This window comes from Gouania willdenowi, chromosome 13 (genome assembly GCF_900634775.1).
Source record: "Gouania willdenowi chromosome 13, fGouWil2.1, whole genome shotgun sequence".
NCBI classification, from domain to species: domain Eukaryota; kingdom Metazoa; phylum Chordata; class Actinopteri; order Blenniiformes; family Gobiesocidae; genus Gouania; species Gouania willdenowi.
Genome location: NC_041056.1, coordinates 44421417 through 44434070, shown reverse-complemented (window position 1 = coordinate 44434070; position 12654 = coordinate 44421417). Strand labels below are relative to the sequence as shown.

The following is a 12654-nucleotide window of genomic DNA, read 5'->3' as shown; positions in this document are numbered from 1 at the left end:
AAACATCTGTCATGCTTTTCATTTATTTAATAATACATAAATACTAACATCACAGTCTCAGATAAAGTATTTAAATCATATCACACAACATTAACACATTCTAGAGATGATTGACAATCATTTACTGAGGTGTTGATAGTGTTAATGAAGTAACATGAGGAGCTTTATTTTGAAAGGCTGGACCGGATAAGCCGCGTGTTGTTAGCGGTGCTTTGACACTGGAAACCTCAGAAACAACGGCTCCGGTCACTGTGGGCTTTGGTTCTGGTTCCGGTTCTAGTTGTAGTCCTGGTCCTGGTCCTGGTCCTGGTCCTGGTCGCCCAGGGAGCTGATGGTGTAGAGGGTGAAGCCTGTAACGGCCGGGCTCTCCGTGGGTCTATGATGTGAGTAGTAACGGTCACCTGTACGTTAGCAAATAACAGCTAACAGGCTAACGGAAACCACCAGAGGGAACTTCCTGTTCACGTGTGTTAAGTAGATAGTCCGTTACAGAGCTGATGCTAAAGGTTTCACACTCACTTTGTGTCAGTGTGTCTATGACGTCATTATACGGACTTCCCCTCCCATCCTCCGTGTGAGCTACGGACGGTCAGTGTCTGTCTGTAGGCGCACTGTGAATGATTTACTATGATTCCTATAGCAGTGACGTCACAGACTCATCAGTAATCAATCAGTGTTTCTGCTATCTGCTCCTCAGCTCTGGTTTTGTTAGTGCTGTCTGTCTATCACCTGTTTCTCTCTTTTTCAGGTTAGCTTAGCTTCATAGTTATCATTAGCATCACAGCTCATTGGTTTCATGCTGCACACTGACCATATATCTCTACATCTGAGGTGTGTTTCATAAAGACGGGTTAACAAACTCTGAGTCTATCCATAAACTCTAGGTCAACATACCCTCCATGGTAAACTCTGTGTATCTGATTCATTACAGCTGGTATGAAGTGGATCAATAAACTCTGAGTATGTAAACCTTGGGTTACTGACGTGCACGTGATAAAAAGCCTTCATCAATGGATCACAGATTACTCAAACTGCCATGACAACCAAACGGAACAGAGTGATTTATTCACCCTGATGGTGAAATAAGTCAGTGTTTGATGAATATGATCCTGTTCTAAAGGTGTGTTCAGTCTTCAGTGATTATAGTGATTATTAATCACCTGTAATTAATAACACTTTATGATCACTTCATCACTTTATCTCTTCAGTGACGTGACGAGTGGAGAATAATAATAATAAAATGTGTCTGAGGAGACGTGTCAGCATCATAGGATGTCTGCATAGAGAGTCCTCCTGTTACACTGGATATAAACACAGTGACTTCATATCTAATCATTTATATTGATTTTAATGTAATATTATCACCAGATTCATCTCTACGTCATAAAATATGTCATAAAATAAACACTGATGCGGGACGCGAACCATCGCTTCCAAGAGCGGCGTCATAATTTACTGCACCATCATAACTTCATAGACACGTGATCTACAGATTTAACTGTATAACAATATGGTAACATACTCAGAGATAAACATACCTCACGTTTAGGAATGAGATACTCAGAGTTTCATCATTTGAGCCTGAACATACTCAGAGTTTGAACATAACACGCTTTATGGAATAAACCTCAGATTTATATAATAATCTATCTATAAAAGCAAGGATTGTGTGTGTGTGGAGCAAATATCTCCCCGACGGGGTCGACGGGTTCCAAATACCCCAAGTCTGTGTATCTGTTATTTTGGAGTCATTTGGTCATTTCAAAATGTTTATTTTAATTTTATTTCACTTCTGGGCAGCACGGCAAATGAAACCTATTCAGCTTCTGATCTCAGAGTGTGAGGAGGCGCTAGTCCACCATCTATATCTATTTCACTACACAGCTCCTCACCCGAGCAAGTCACGTGTGCAGCCAGAGCCAATCACTGCACACACAGACTGTAAACATAGGAGTGATAGAGAAGAAGATAGTTTAGACCTAAACATAGAGCTCTCTGAATAGATCATTAGAAACTATCAGACACTGGTGAGTCTTTTACAGACAACTTTCCAACCTGTTCAATTCTCCATCTGGTAATCTGTAGATTCTCTGTGGTGTCGTACATGGAAGTTAAACTCTGACCACTCGGTTCAAAGGTAAAACATGATTTTTGTTTTTAAAAAAAGACGCTGAATAGTAGATAATACTTTAATTTATTTACTCACTCATGTAGTTTGGAGCTTCATGTTTTGTTTTGTGTAGTTTTGTTACTTTTCTGATTGGCTCTACAATGTCTATGGAGTTTGGTTATCAGCGTCTCAAACATTTCACGGAGCACACACACAGTATTTATTTATTCATAATAAAAATATACTAAATGAGTAAAATAAAACAAAAAACTAAATATTTTTACAAAAAGTACAAAAAATGACTCCAGAATCACTCTATAATGGCACACAAAAACACTTACACAAAAAATGCACAAAAAGACAACAGAAAGATTAAAAAACACAAAAAATGACTTAAAAAAACATACATTACAGAAAAATACACCAAACAACAAAAGTATAAAAATGACTCAAAATACACAAAACTAAATATTTATACAAAAAATACACAAAATGACAACAAAAAAACAACAAACACATTCATCATGTTTATGTTTCATAGAAATAAACCAGATAAATCACACACACTTTTATTTTACACCCATAAATAAACCCTTTATAACACTACAGAGTACAGTATGTACACCTCTATGTACATACAACCTTATAACACATACTCATTTGGTCATAATTAACTCACATGAATGCATTCTTCAGACGGGCACTGTACTAGTAATAATGATAATAAATATAGATGCAAGCAGCAATAAACGGCTCTCGTCTTCAGCGCGCCGCCTTCGCCGCCTCAAGTTTATACAAACACATAATATAACAGTAAGTTTTATACTATTAATGCATTATTATTTATTTTTTTAGACAGAAATGTACTATTGAGATATAAACTTAGACATATTTAAGATTTTTGTTGTTGTAATAACACATCCAATAACATTGCTGTAGTAGTAATAGTAGTAGTCGTAGTAGCAGTAGTAATAGTCGTAGTAGTAGTAATAGTAGTAGCAGTAGTAATAGTCGTAGTAGTAGTAGTAGCAGTAGTAATAGTCGTAGTATTAGTAATAGCAGTAGTAATAGTAGTAGCAGTAGTAATAGTCGTAGTAGTAGTAGTAGTAATAGCAGTAGTAATGGTAATGGTATTAGTAATAGTAATAGTAGTAGTAGTAGTAGTAGTAGTAGTAGTAATAGTAGCAGTAGTAATAGTAGCAGTAGTAATAGTAGTAATAGTAGTAGTAGTAGTAGTAGTAATAGTAGCAGTAGTAGTAGTAATAGTAGCAGTAGTAATAGTAATAGTAGCAGTAGTAATAGTAATAGTAGTAGTAATAGTAATGGTATTAGTAGTAGTAATAGTAGTAGTAATAGTAATGGTATTAGTAGTAGTAATAGTAGTAGTAATAGTAATAGTAGTAGCAGTAGTAATAGTAGCAGTAGTAGTAGTAGTAATAGTAGTAGTAATGGTAATAGTAGTAATAGTAGCAGTAGTAATAGTAGTAGCAGTAGTAATAGTAGTAGCAGTAGTAATAGTAGTAGTAATGGTAATAGTAGTAATAGTAGTAATAGTAGTAATAGTTGTAGTAGTAGTAGTGCAGTAGTAATAGTAATAGTAGTAGCAGTAGTAATAGTAGTAATAGTAGCAGTAGTAATAGCAGTAATAGTAGTAATAGTAATAGCAGTAGTATTAGTAGTAGTAGTAGCAGTAGTAATAGTAGTAATAGTCGTAGTAGTAGTAATAGCAGTAGTAATGGTAATGGTATTAGTAGTAGTAGTAGTAGTAGTAATAGCAGTAGTAGTAGCAATAGTAATAGTAATAGTAGTAGCAGTAGTAATAGTAATAATAGTAGTAGTAGCAGTAGTAATAGTAGTAATAGTAGTAGTAGTAATAGTAGTAATAATGGTAATGGTAATAGTAGCAGCAGTAGTAATAGTAGTAGCAGTAGTAATAGTAGCAGTAGTAATAGTAGCAGTAGTAATAGTAGTAATAGTAGTAGTAATAGCAGTAGTAATAGTAGTAGTAGTAGCAGTAGTAATAGTAGTAGTAGTAATAGTCGTAGTAGTAGTAATAGCAGTAGTAATGGTAATGGTAATGGTATTAGTAGTAGTAATAGTAGTAGTAGTAATAGCAGTAGTAATAATTGTAGTAGTAGCAATAGTAATAGTAATAGTAGTAGCAGTAGTAATAGTAATAATAGTAGTAGTAATAGTAGTAATAGTAATAGTAGTAGTAGTAATAATGGTAATGGTAATAGTAGTAATAGTAATAGTAGTAGCAGTAGTAATAGTAGTATTAATGGTAATAGTAATAGTAGTAGCAGTAGTAATAGTAGCAGTAGTAATAGTAGTAGTAGTAATAGTAGTAATAATAATAGTAGTAGCTGTAGTAGTAATAGTAGTAGTAGTAATAGTAGTATTAATGGTAATAGTAATAGTAGTAGCAGTAGTAATAGTAGTAGTAGTAATAGTAGTAATAATAATAGTAGTAGCAGTAGTAGTAGTTGTAGTAGTAATAGTAGTAGTAGTAGTAGTAATAGTAGTATTAATGGTAATAGTAATAGTAGTAGCAGTAGTAATAGTAGCAGTAATAATAATAGTAGTAGCAGTAGTAGTAGTTGTAGTAGTAATAGTAGTAGTAGTAGTAATAGCAGTAGTAATAGTAGTAGTAATGGTAATAGTAGTAGTAGTTGTAGTAATAGTAGTAGTAATAGTAGTAATAGCAGTAGTAATAGTAGTAGTAATGGTAATAGTAATAGTACTGGTTATGGTAATAGTAGTTGTAGTAGTAGTAGTAGTAGTAGTAATAGTAATAGTAGTAGTAATAGTAGTAGTAGTAGTAGTAAACGCTCCAGTGTGTTAAAGTCTGAGTTGACAATTTTCAAGATTTGTCCATTTTCCTACAAACACAAAATGGAGAGAATCTTGATACAAAATAACACAATAACACAATAAAACATGTCTCATTAACTTTTTTGATTGAGAGGCAGAAACAGAAGTTTATGGAAAATTCCGAACATTTTTTTTCCCCCCATATTAAGTTCTCTTCACTCTTCATAATTAACACCTACAAACATACAACAGGGCTCTGCACTTTCCAGTGGTGGCACCCTTTTGGGGAGGGAGGGAGGGGGGGGGCGGGGGGGGCATCTGTATTGTTTCACCCCATGAATTAAATTCAGAGGGTCCAGCTCTGATAGTGGGGTCTCCTAACCCTCTTCAGTATTTTCTTCCAGAATAGTGTTTTTGTTGGTTTAGTTTCTTACCAGGGATTTAAAACTTAAGGTTAGTCACAGGTGGAGGAAAGTTGATGGTCTGTAGATGTTGTAGGAATGTGCTGAGTCATTGTACAACGTGATTTATTTTAGGTTAATAAATGGTTATATCATGATTTTATTTGTCATTAATCATTAATAAACTCTGTAAAAAATAACTATTTATTTCAATAGTTTTTTAAAGCTATAGGGAGCCATTGTATAAGAGTCAAAGGGCCACATTAGGCACCAGAACCACAGGTTGGAGACCCCTGCTCTGGTAGAACCACAGCTGAACATCTGTCCTGGTATCATAGTCCATCAGTTCTGGTCCCTCCATGATGGTTCTGATGAGGTCCTCCTCTTTGGTGTGGAATCGCGTTTGCACTGCATGTGTACGTTGCCCCCCCCTGGACGCCTGTCCCCAGTGTGTGTTTGTCCCAGTGTGTGTGAACGCAGCACTCTCCCCAGTGTTGATGACTCAGCAGAGTGTGTTTGGGGACATGACGGCTCATGTAGTGTCCATGTCGGACCCTGATTCACAGGAGGAAAACTAAGAAAAAGGGAGTTTCCTCCTTTTGGATTTTCAAAATAAGGTCGCACTGCACTCGCACAGATGCGACCAGATGAAATTTTCACTCGCACAAAATAGTCGCATATGCGACCAATTTAGTCGCAGTTCCAAGCCCTGTATCCCCCATTAAATGTCTACAGAATGAATGAATGAAGAAGTGAGTGAATGGATGGATGGATGGATGGATGGATGAGGGTCATCCTGTGGACCAGGACTCCCAGTATCAGGAGGTCCTGATGGTGTTAAAGCTGAGGTTCTTCATGTCCATGCTATATTTGTGATTCTGTTTTCTTCTTCCTGTTTCTTGTCAGACTCTGAAAGTTTGTCCAATGGGAACCAGCGATGTAGGCTGGTCCAGCCCCACCCTGCTCCTGGAGGCGGAGTCCAGTCTGAGCACAGCTCCATCGTCAGCTCCATTGCGAGGGACCTGCAGGAGATCATGGACTCTCTAGTCCTGGATGAGTCCCGCCCCCCCCCATCGTCTGAGGATCAAAGACCTCCTGAAGGTCCAACCCTTGGCCACACCTCCCTGTCACCATTGGTTAATGGAGGCGGGCGCTACCGTCTGTCCCCACCCACCAGTCCAGGAGCCATGTCTGTGGGTTCCAGCTATGAGAACACGTCCCCCCCCTTCTCCCCCCTGTCCTCCCCGTCTCCAGGCAGTAGTCCTTCTCCAGGAGATGGTTCCTCTGTCCCCCCAGTGCCTGTACGCTCCTCCAGCTACAACTTCACCACTCAGCCCCCACCTGTACCCCACCCATGGACCGGAACCAGCCTCAGCAGCCTAAAGGTTCTAGAGAGGAAGGTGTTTATGGATCCTTCACAGAGTCCAAAACCAGGATGTAGAGGTCAGGTCCCTGAGGTGACCCAGAGCTCTCCTCAGATCTTCCTTCTATCATCTAATGAGTCTGTGAGTGGTAGAACCCTGGTACCCTCTCCTAGATCCTCCATGGGTTCTTCACCCTCCAGCCATAGAACCAGGACTACCATGGGGATCCAGGACCAGGCCTCTCTGACCTCCTTACCCAACAGGGCCCTCCAGCCTCCTCTGGACCCCATTGTACACATCATCCAAGGGTCTCCTCTCCAGCAGAACCCTGGCCCATTGCAGACCCCTGAAAGTCCACGCCTGCTCAGGAAGAACCTGGAGCTGAACGGAGGCGGAGTTTTGACCAATAGTCTGAGAGAACTGCCCCCCCTGAGTCCCTCATTGGTTCGCAGAGCTGGACCCCTTCTCCCTGGAGCACTGCCCACTCTGAGGACCCCCGACACCCCCACAGGTCTGGGTACTAGTCTGGGTAAGATGGTTCCAGAGAGTACTAGGCTACGACGTAAGACTGGGTCCACATCGGAGGAGTCCCCATCCAGCAGAGGGGTCCGGACCCCCAGTCCATCCCCTCCCCCCGCCCCTACTGAGGTTAATGGGGGCGGGGCCTCTGTGAGGAAGGCGGGCTTTGGTAGTTGTTTATCTCCAGCCTACAGCCTGGGCTCCCTTCCTGGGTCATCTCCAGGGGCCAGTCCCAGGGCCCAGAGGAAGGCCCCCCACCCTGGGATGAGGGAGAGGAAGAACAGCATCACAGAGATCAGTGACGACCAGGACCAGCTGTTACAGTACCATCGCCGTCAGAGAGAGGAGAGGCTGAGGGAGCAGGAGATGGAGAGGCTGGTGAGTTCTACTCCCCCCCCCCCCCCCACCCCCCACCCCCACATGTTTATTTATTTTTGGTAAAGAATGGAGGCTGCATTGAAGTGTTTACAAAACCTTATCGGCCCGTACAACAAAAAGAGGAGGGGCAATATCAGAAACAAATGGTGGATCATGTCGTGCTTTGCACTGTGTGGTAATAATCTTTTATTGTTCTGTTTGTAGCTTCTATTTAATAGAGCTAGCTAGCTAGCTAGCAGTAACAGAGTTGTTTTAAAACCAACTCACAATGATTCAGATGTCTGTAGGTTATCCTGTGGGAATGCTCGTAAAAAGCAGATGTTGGGGGGTCATTTATTTATCACATGTGGTCCCTAGGGAAAAATAATCCTGTGCCAATCAAACTGATTGATTATACTATACTATAGTATACAGTAGACGGTGGATGCTATAGTATACAGTAGACGGTAGATACTATAGTATACAGTAGACGGTAGACACCATGTGATCATAAATTTGGTCACGTGGTTTTAGACTCGATCGAAATAGGACGTTATCTCCCAATCAGGACTCTGATATATATGTATATACAGTATATATATCATTATAGGGGTGGGCGGTATAGCGGTTCATACCAAATACCGGTGTATATTTTCGTTATATAAAATTTGAATATACTACCGCACCGGTATATTGATTACACAAGGTTTGGAACGCTGCGCCGCGTAAGACCAGAGTCTTTTCAATGTTGCACTGTGAAGGTAAACAGTAGGACTTTGGTTACCATGGTTACAGTGTAAATGGATAAAGCCTGGTTTAAGGTCAGCGTCAGGACCTACACTGGGGGCGTGTCGTCAACATGACCTGAAGGTTGACCGTTTTACTTCTGTGTGGAGGGAACACCTCACTATACAATTGGCCGCCTGGCCACTAGGGGGTGTGGCTGTGTTGTTATAAATTAGCATTAAAAATCTCTTGTTTATCTTTCGGTTACAGAAAAATATGTTTTAAGTCTTTTAAGCATCTTAAAATGTAATTTATTTCTGGATTATTACTGACCTACTGTACCTAACTGTGTGTGTTTAGTTTAGTATAAAAGTGTATCTAGTGGACTGTCGACTGCTCTGGTCAACAGTCACACTGGGGGACCATGCCCCCCCGTAGAGCGGAGAGAGAGTAGTGAGGTCACCTGGTCCATGGACACAGGAAGTGGAGAGTTGGAGTGGGACAGTGTTGTATAGATCACTTTAAACATAACGTTATGTCTATCAGCCTCTACAGCATGTTGGTCATTGTTTACTGTTAATGAAACACACACAGTGATAATAACTAATCATAGTTTTGTCTGTGATTGACTCAGTTAGGCGGTGTTTCGTGTGCTGCAGCCATGAAATGAAATAATAAAACTTTTAGTCCGTCTCTGTTCTCTCTGTGACTCAATCACTGTAGAAACCACTCTGTGTCGCTACGCTAACACGTGAAACATGGTGGTGTGACTGGAAAAGGCAGTGAGTGGGGCTGAGGTTTGGAGCTGACCCTAACCACCCTAACACTTTTATACGAGAGTTGTTTAGAGTTAATAGAGTAGATTAGAACCAGCAACCCTCTGGTTACAGCCTTGCTCATTAACGCTAGGGTGTGGATTGTAAAGGAGAGGAAGTAGTTTCTCTCTGTGCAGAACAGCCACATTATTATAAAATAATAACACATCCACACAGTGCACAGCGTGTTCACTGGTTGGCAGGTTGTTGGTTCAATCCCTGAGTGTGCAGGGTTAGGGTTGGTGTGGTTTAGTCTCAGTGCTTTGACACCATGTGTTAACATATGTACATTATCATTAACTCAAAATATGGCCACCAAAATCTTTTGGTCCAAAAATGCATTTTCAGTTTTTGGTGAAAACGCTTTAGTCTCTGAAACAGGAAGTTGTGGTGACGCTGGTTTGTAAACAGAACATCTAGTCTATGGACTCACTGAGCGTCTGTATTTAATACGTTTATTATATTTAAAGCAGAACTCAGTCATTTGTGCTTAGAGTGCCCCCTCAAGGTCCTTTTTGGTTATGTCACTGTCGTAAACACACCACACACCCCGCCCCCTGCCCCACCCCACAGCTACATGCCCACCTTTGCTCTCCCAAGACAGTAGCAACCGATCACTGAAAAATCCTACTACAACAGTGACACTAAGGGTGTTTTCACACATATAGACCATGTGACCAGTATGAGGAAGAGAGTCAAGTAGTGTGTGTGTGTGTGTGTGTGTGTCTAACCCTAATCCCCCATAAACACCTGTATTACCCTCACAGGGACTATGAGAAGGATTTATTAAGGTGAAAAAGTGACTTAGTTCTGCTGTAACATGTTTAATACATTGAGCAGTGAGTGTTTAATGTTTCTGTCACTGAGACACATGTTCTGTCTTTTATACTAACACTGAGCTTTGTTTGTTACTACTGACACACACACACACTAGGATTCACTATCCATAGATTAATACAATTAAAAAATAACAATGGTTTTTTTTTTTCATTCAAATCATTTAGACTATTTTAAAGTTATTTACCAATAAAACAAACCAATTCACTTACTTAAAATCATCGCCCTAAATGGAAAAAAGGAATAAAAGATCATTTTATTCTGCATAATCTAATGTCTGCAATGCTCTCTAGTAAATAGTGTTGTTTGGCAGAGAAAAAACCATTAGATGTTCTGTGTATGGATCACAGATTTATGACAGAGACACGGCACCGCAAGGGTTAAAATGTGAACTACAGACGGTTCTACGATCTCCGTGATTTGGGACCCTTAGTTTAAACTAATTTTCCCTACATTTATGAATACCATTACCCTCAATTTACAACTTTTAACCATTTCATGTGGTTTTTAAAATCCCATTTCACCTCCTTTTCCACCATTTTTATTCACTTTGAACCATTTTATTAGTGATTAAAACCATGATTTCCATCTTTAAGATGATTATAATAATAATAATAAACGTTCCTGGATAACAGTGGATATTATTCAGATGAATAAATAAATGTGGTTATCACAGATTCATAGAACAATGACCATCATTTTACTGACTTTATGGATGGACCCCAAAAATCTCCCCTTTATTCCCCCTATAGATGGTCCTGTCTCCACATGACTGTTCTTCAATGTTCATGTCTGTGTTCAACCACCTTCAGCTACAGTGGGGGTCCCTGCTCTATGGGACCTTTATTTTGGAGGGTCCCCTCTCTATGGAACCTTTATTTTGGAGGGTCCCCGCTCTCTGGGACCTTTATTTTGGAGGGTCCCTGCTCTATGGGACCTTTATTTTGGAGGGTCCCTGCTCTATGGGACCTTTATTTTGGAGGGTCCCTGCTCTCTGGGACCTTTATTTTGGAGGGTCCCTGCTCTCTGGGACCTTTATTTTGGAGGGTCCCTGCTCTATAGGACCTTTATTTTGGAGGGTCCCTGCTCTATGGAACCTTTATTTTGGAGGGTCCCTGCTCTATGGAACCTTTATTTTGGAGGGTCCCTGCTCTATGGGACCTTTATTTTGGAGGGTCCCTGCTCTATGGAACCTTTATTTTGGAGGGTCCCTGCTCTATGGGACCTTTATTTTGGAGGGTCCCTGCTCTATGGAACCTTTATTTTGGAGGGTCCCTGCTCTATGGAACCTTTATTTTGGAGGGTCCCTGCTCTATGGGACCTTTATTTTGGAGGGTCCCTGCTCTATGGAACCTTTATTTTGGAGGGTCCCTGCTCTATGGAACCTTTATTTTGGAGGGTCCCTGCTCTCTGGAACCTTTATTTTGGAGGGTCCCCGCTCTCTGGAACCTTTATTTTGGAGGGTCCCCACTCTCTGGAACCTTTATTTTGGAGGGTCCCTGCTCTATGGAACCTTTATTTTGGAGGGTCCCCACTCTCTGGAACCTTTATTTTGGAGGGTCCCCGCTCTCTGGAACCTTTATTTTGGAGGGTCCCTGCTCTCTGGGACCTTTATTTTGGAGGGTCCCTGCTCTATGGGACCTTTATTTTGGACGGTCCCTGCTCTATGGAACCTTTATTTTGGAGGGTCCCTGCTCTATGGGACCTTTATTTTGGAGGGTCCCTGCTCTATGGAACCTTTATTTTGGAGGGTCCCTGCTCTATGGGACCTTTATTTTGGAGGGTCCCTGCTCTATGGAACCTTTATTTTGGAGGGTCCCAGCTCTCTGGAACCTTTATTTTGGAGGGTCCCCGCTCTCTGGAACCTTTATTTTGGAGGGTCCCCACTCTCTGGAACCTTTATTTTGGAGGGTCCCCACTCTCTGGAACCTTTATTTTGGAGGGTCCCCACTCTCTGGAACCTTTATTTTGGAGGGTCCCTGCTCTATGGGACCTTTATTTTGGAGGGTCCCTGCTCTATGGAACCTTTATTTTGGAGGGTCCCCACTCTCTGGAACCTTTATTTTGGAGGGTCCCTGCTCTCTGGAACCTTTATTTTGGAGGGTCCCCACTCTCTGGAACCTTTATTTTGGAGGGTCCCCGCTCTCTGGAACCTTTATTTTGGAGGGTCCCCACTCTCTGGGACCTTTATTTTGGAGGGTCCCTGCTCTATGGGACCTTTATTTTGGAGGGTCCCTGCTCTCTGGAACCTTTATTTTGGAGGGTCCCCACTCTCTGGAACCTTTATTTTGGAGGGTCCCCGCTCTATGGAACCTTTATTTTGGAGGGTCCCCGCTCTCTGGGACCTTTATTTTGGAGGGTCCCCGCTCTATGGGACCTTTATTTTGGAGGGTCCCCACTCTCTGGAACCTTTATTTTGGAGGGTCCCTGCTCTATGGGACCTTTATTTTGGAGGGTCCCTGCTCTATGGGACCTTTATTTTGGAGGGTCCCTGCTCTATGGGACCTTTATTTTGGAGGGTCCCTGCTCTCCGGAACCTTTTTTTTGAAAGGTTGAGAACCAGTGGTTGAGACCAATCAGCAGTAGGTTGACTTGTCCACTAGAGGGAGCCACTCTCCAGTCTATGGAGCTCTGAACACAGAACATCCTGAACCTCAGGGACTGAATGTATGAACACACCTTATGATGGCCACGTTACAATGACATGCACA

At 41.4% G+C, this 12654-nt stretch overlaps 1 protein-coding gene across 1 annotated transcript in view; it reads left to right on the top strand.

Annotated features, from left to right (window-relative positions):
• phldb1b (pleckstrin homology-like domain, family B, member 1b) overlaps positions 1-12654 on the top strand; it is an 87574-nt gene that overhangs the window by 20038 nt on the left and 54882 nt on the right. The window contains exon 4 of the mRNA XM_028463833.1: positions 6232-7586. Within this exon, the coding sequence (XP_028319634.1) occupies positions 6232-7586 (1355 nt within the window). The remainder of the gene's footprint in view (positions 1-6231; positions 7587-12654) is intronic.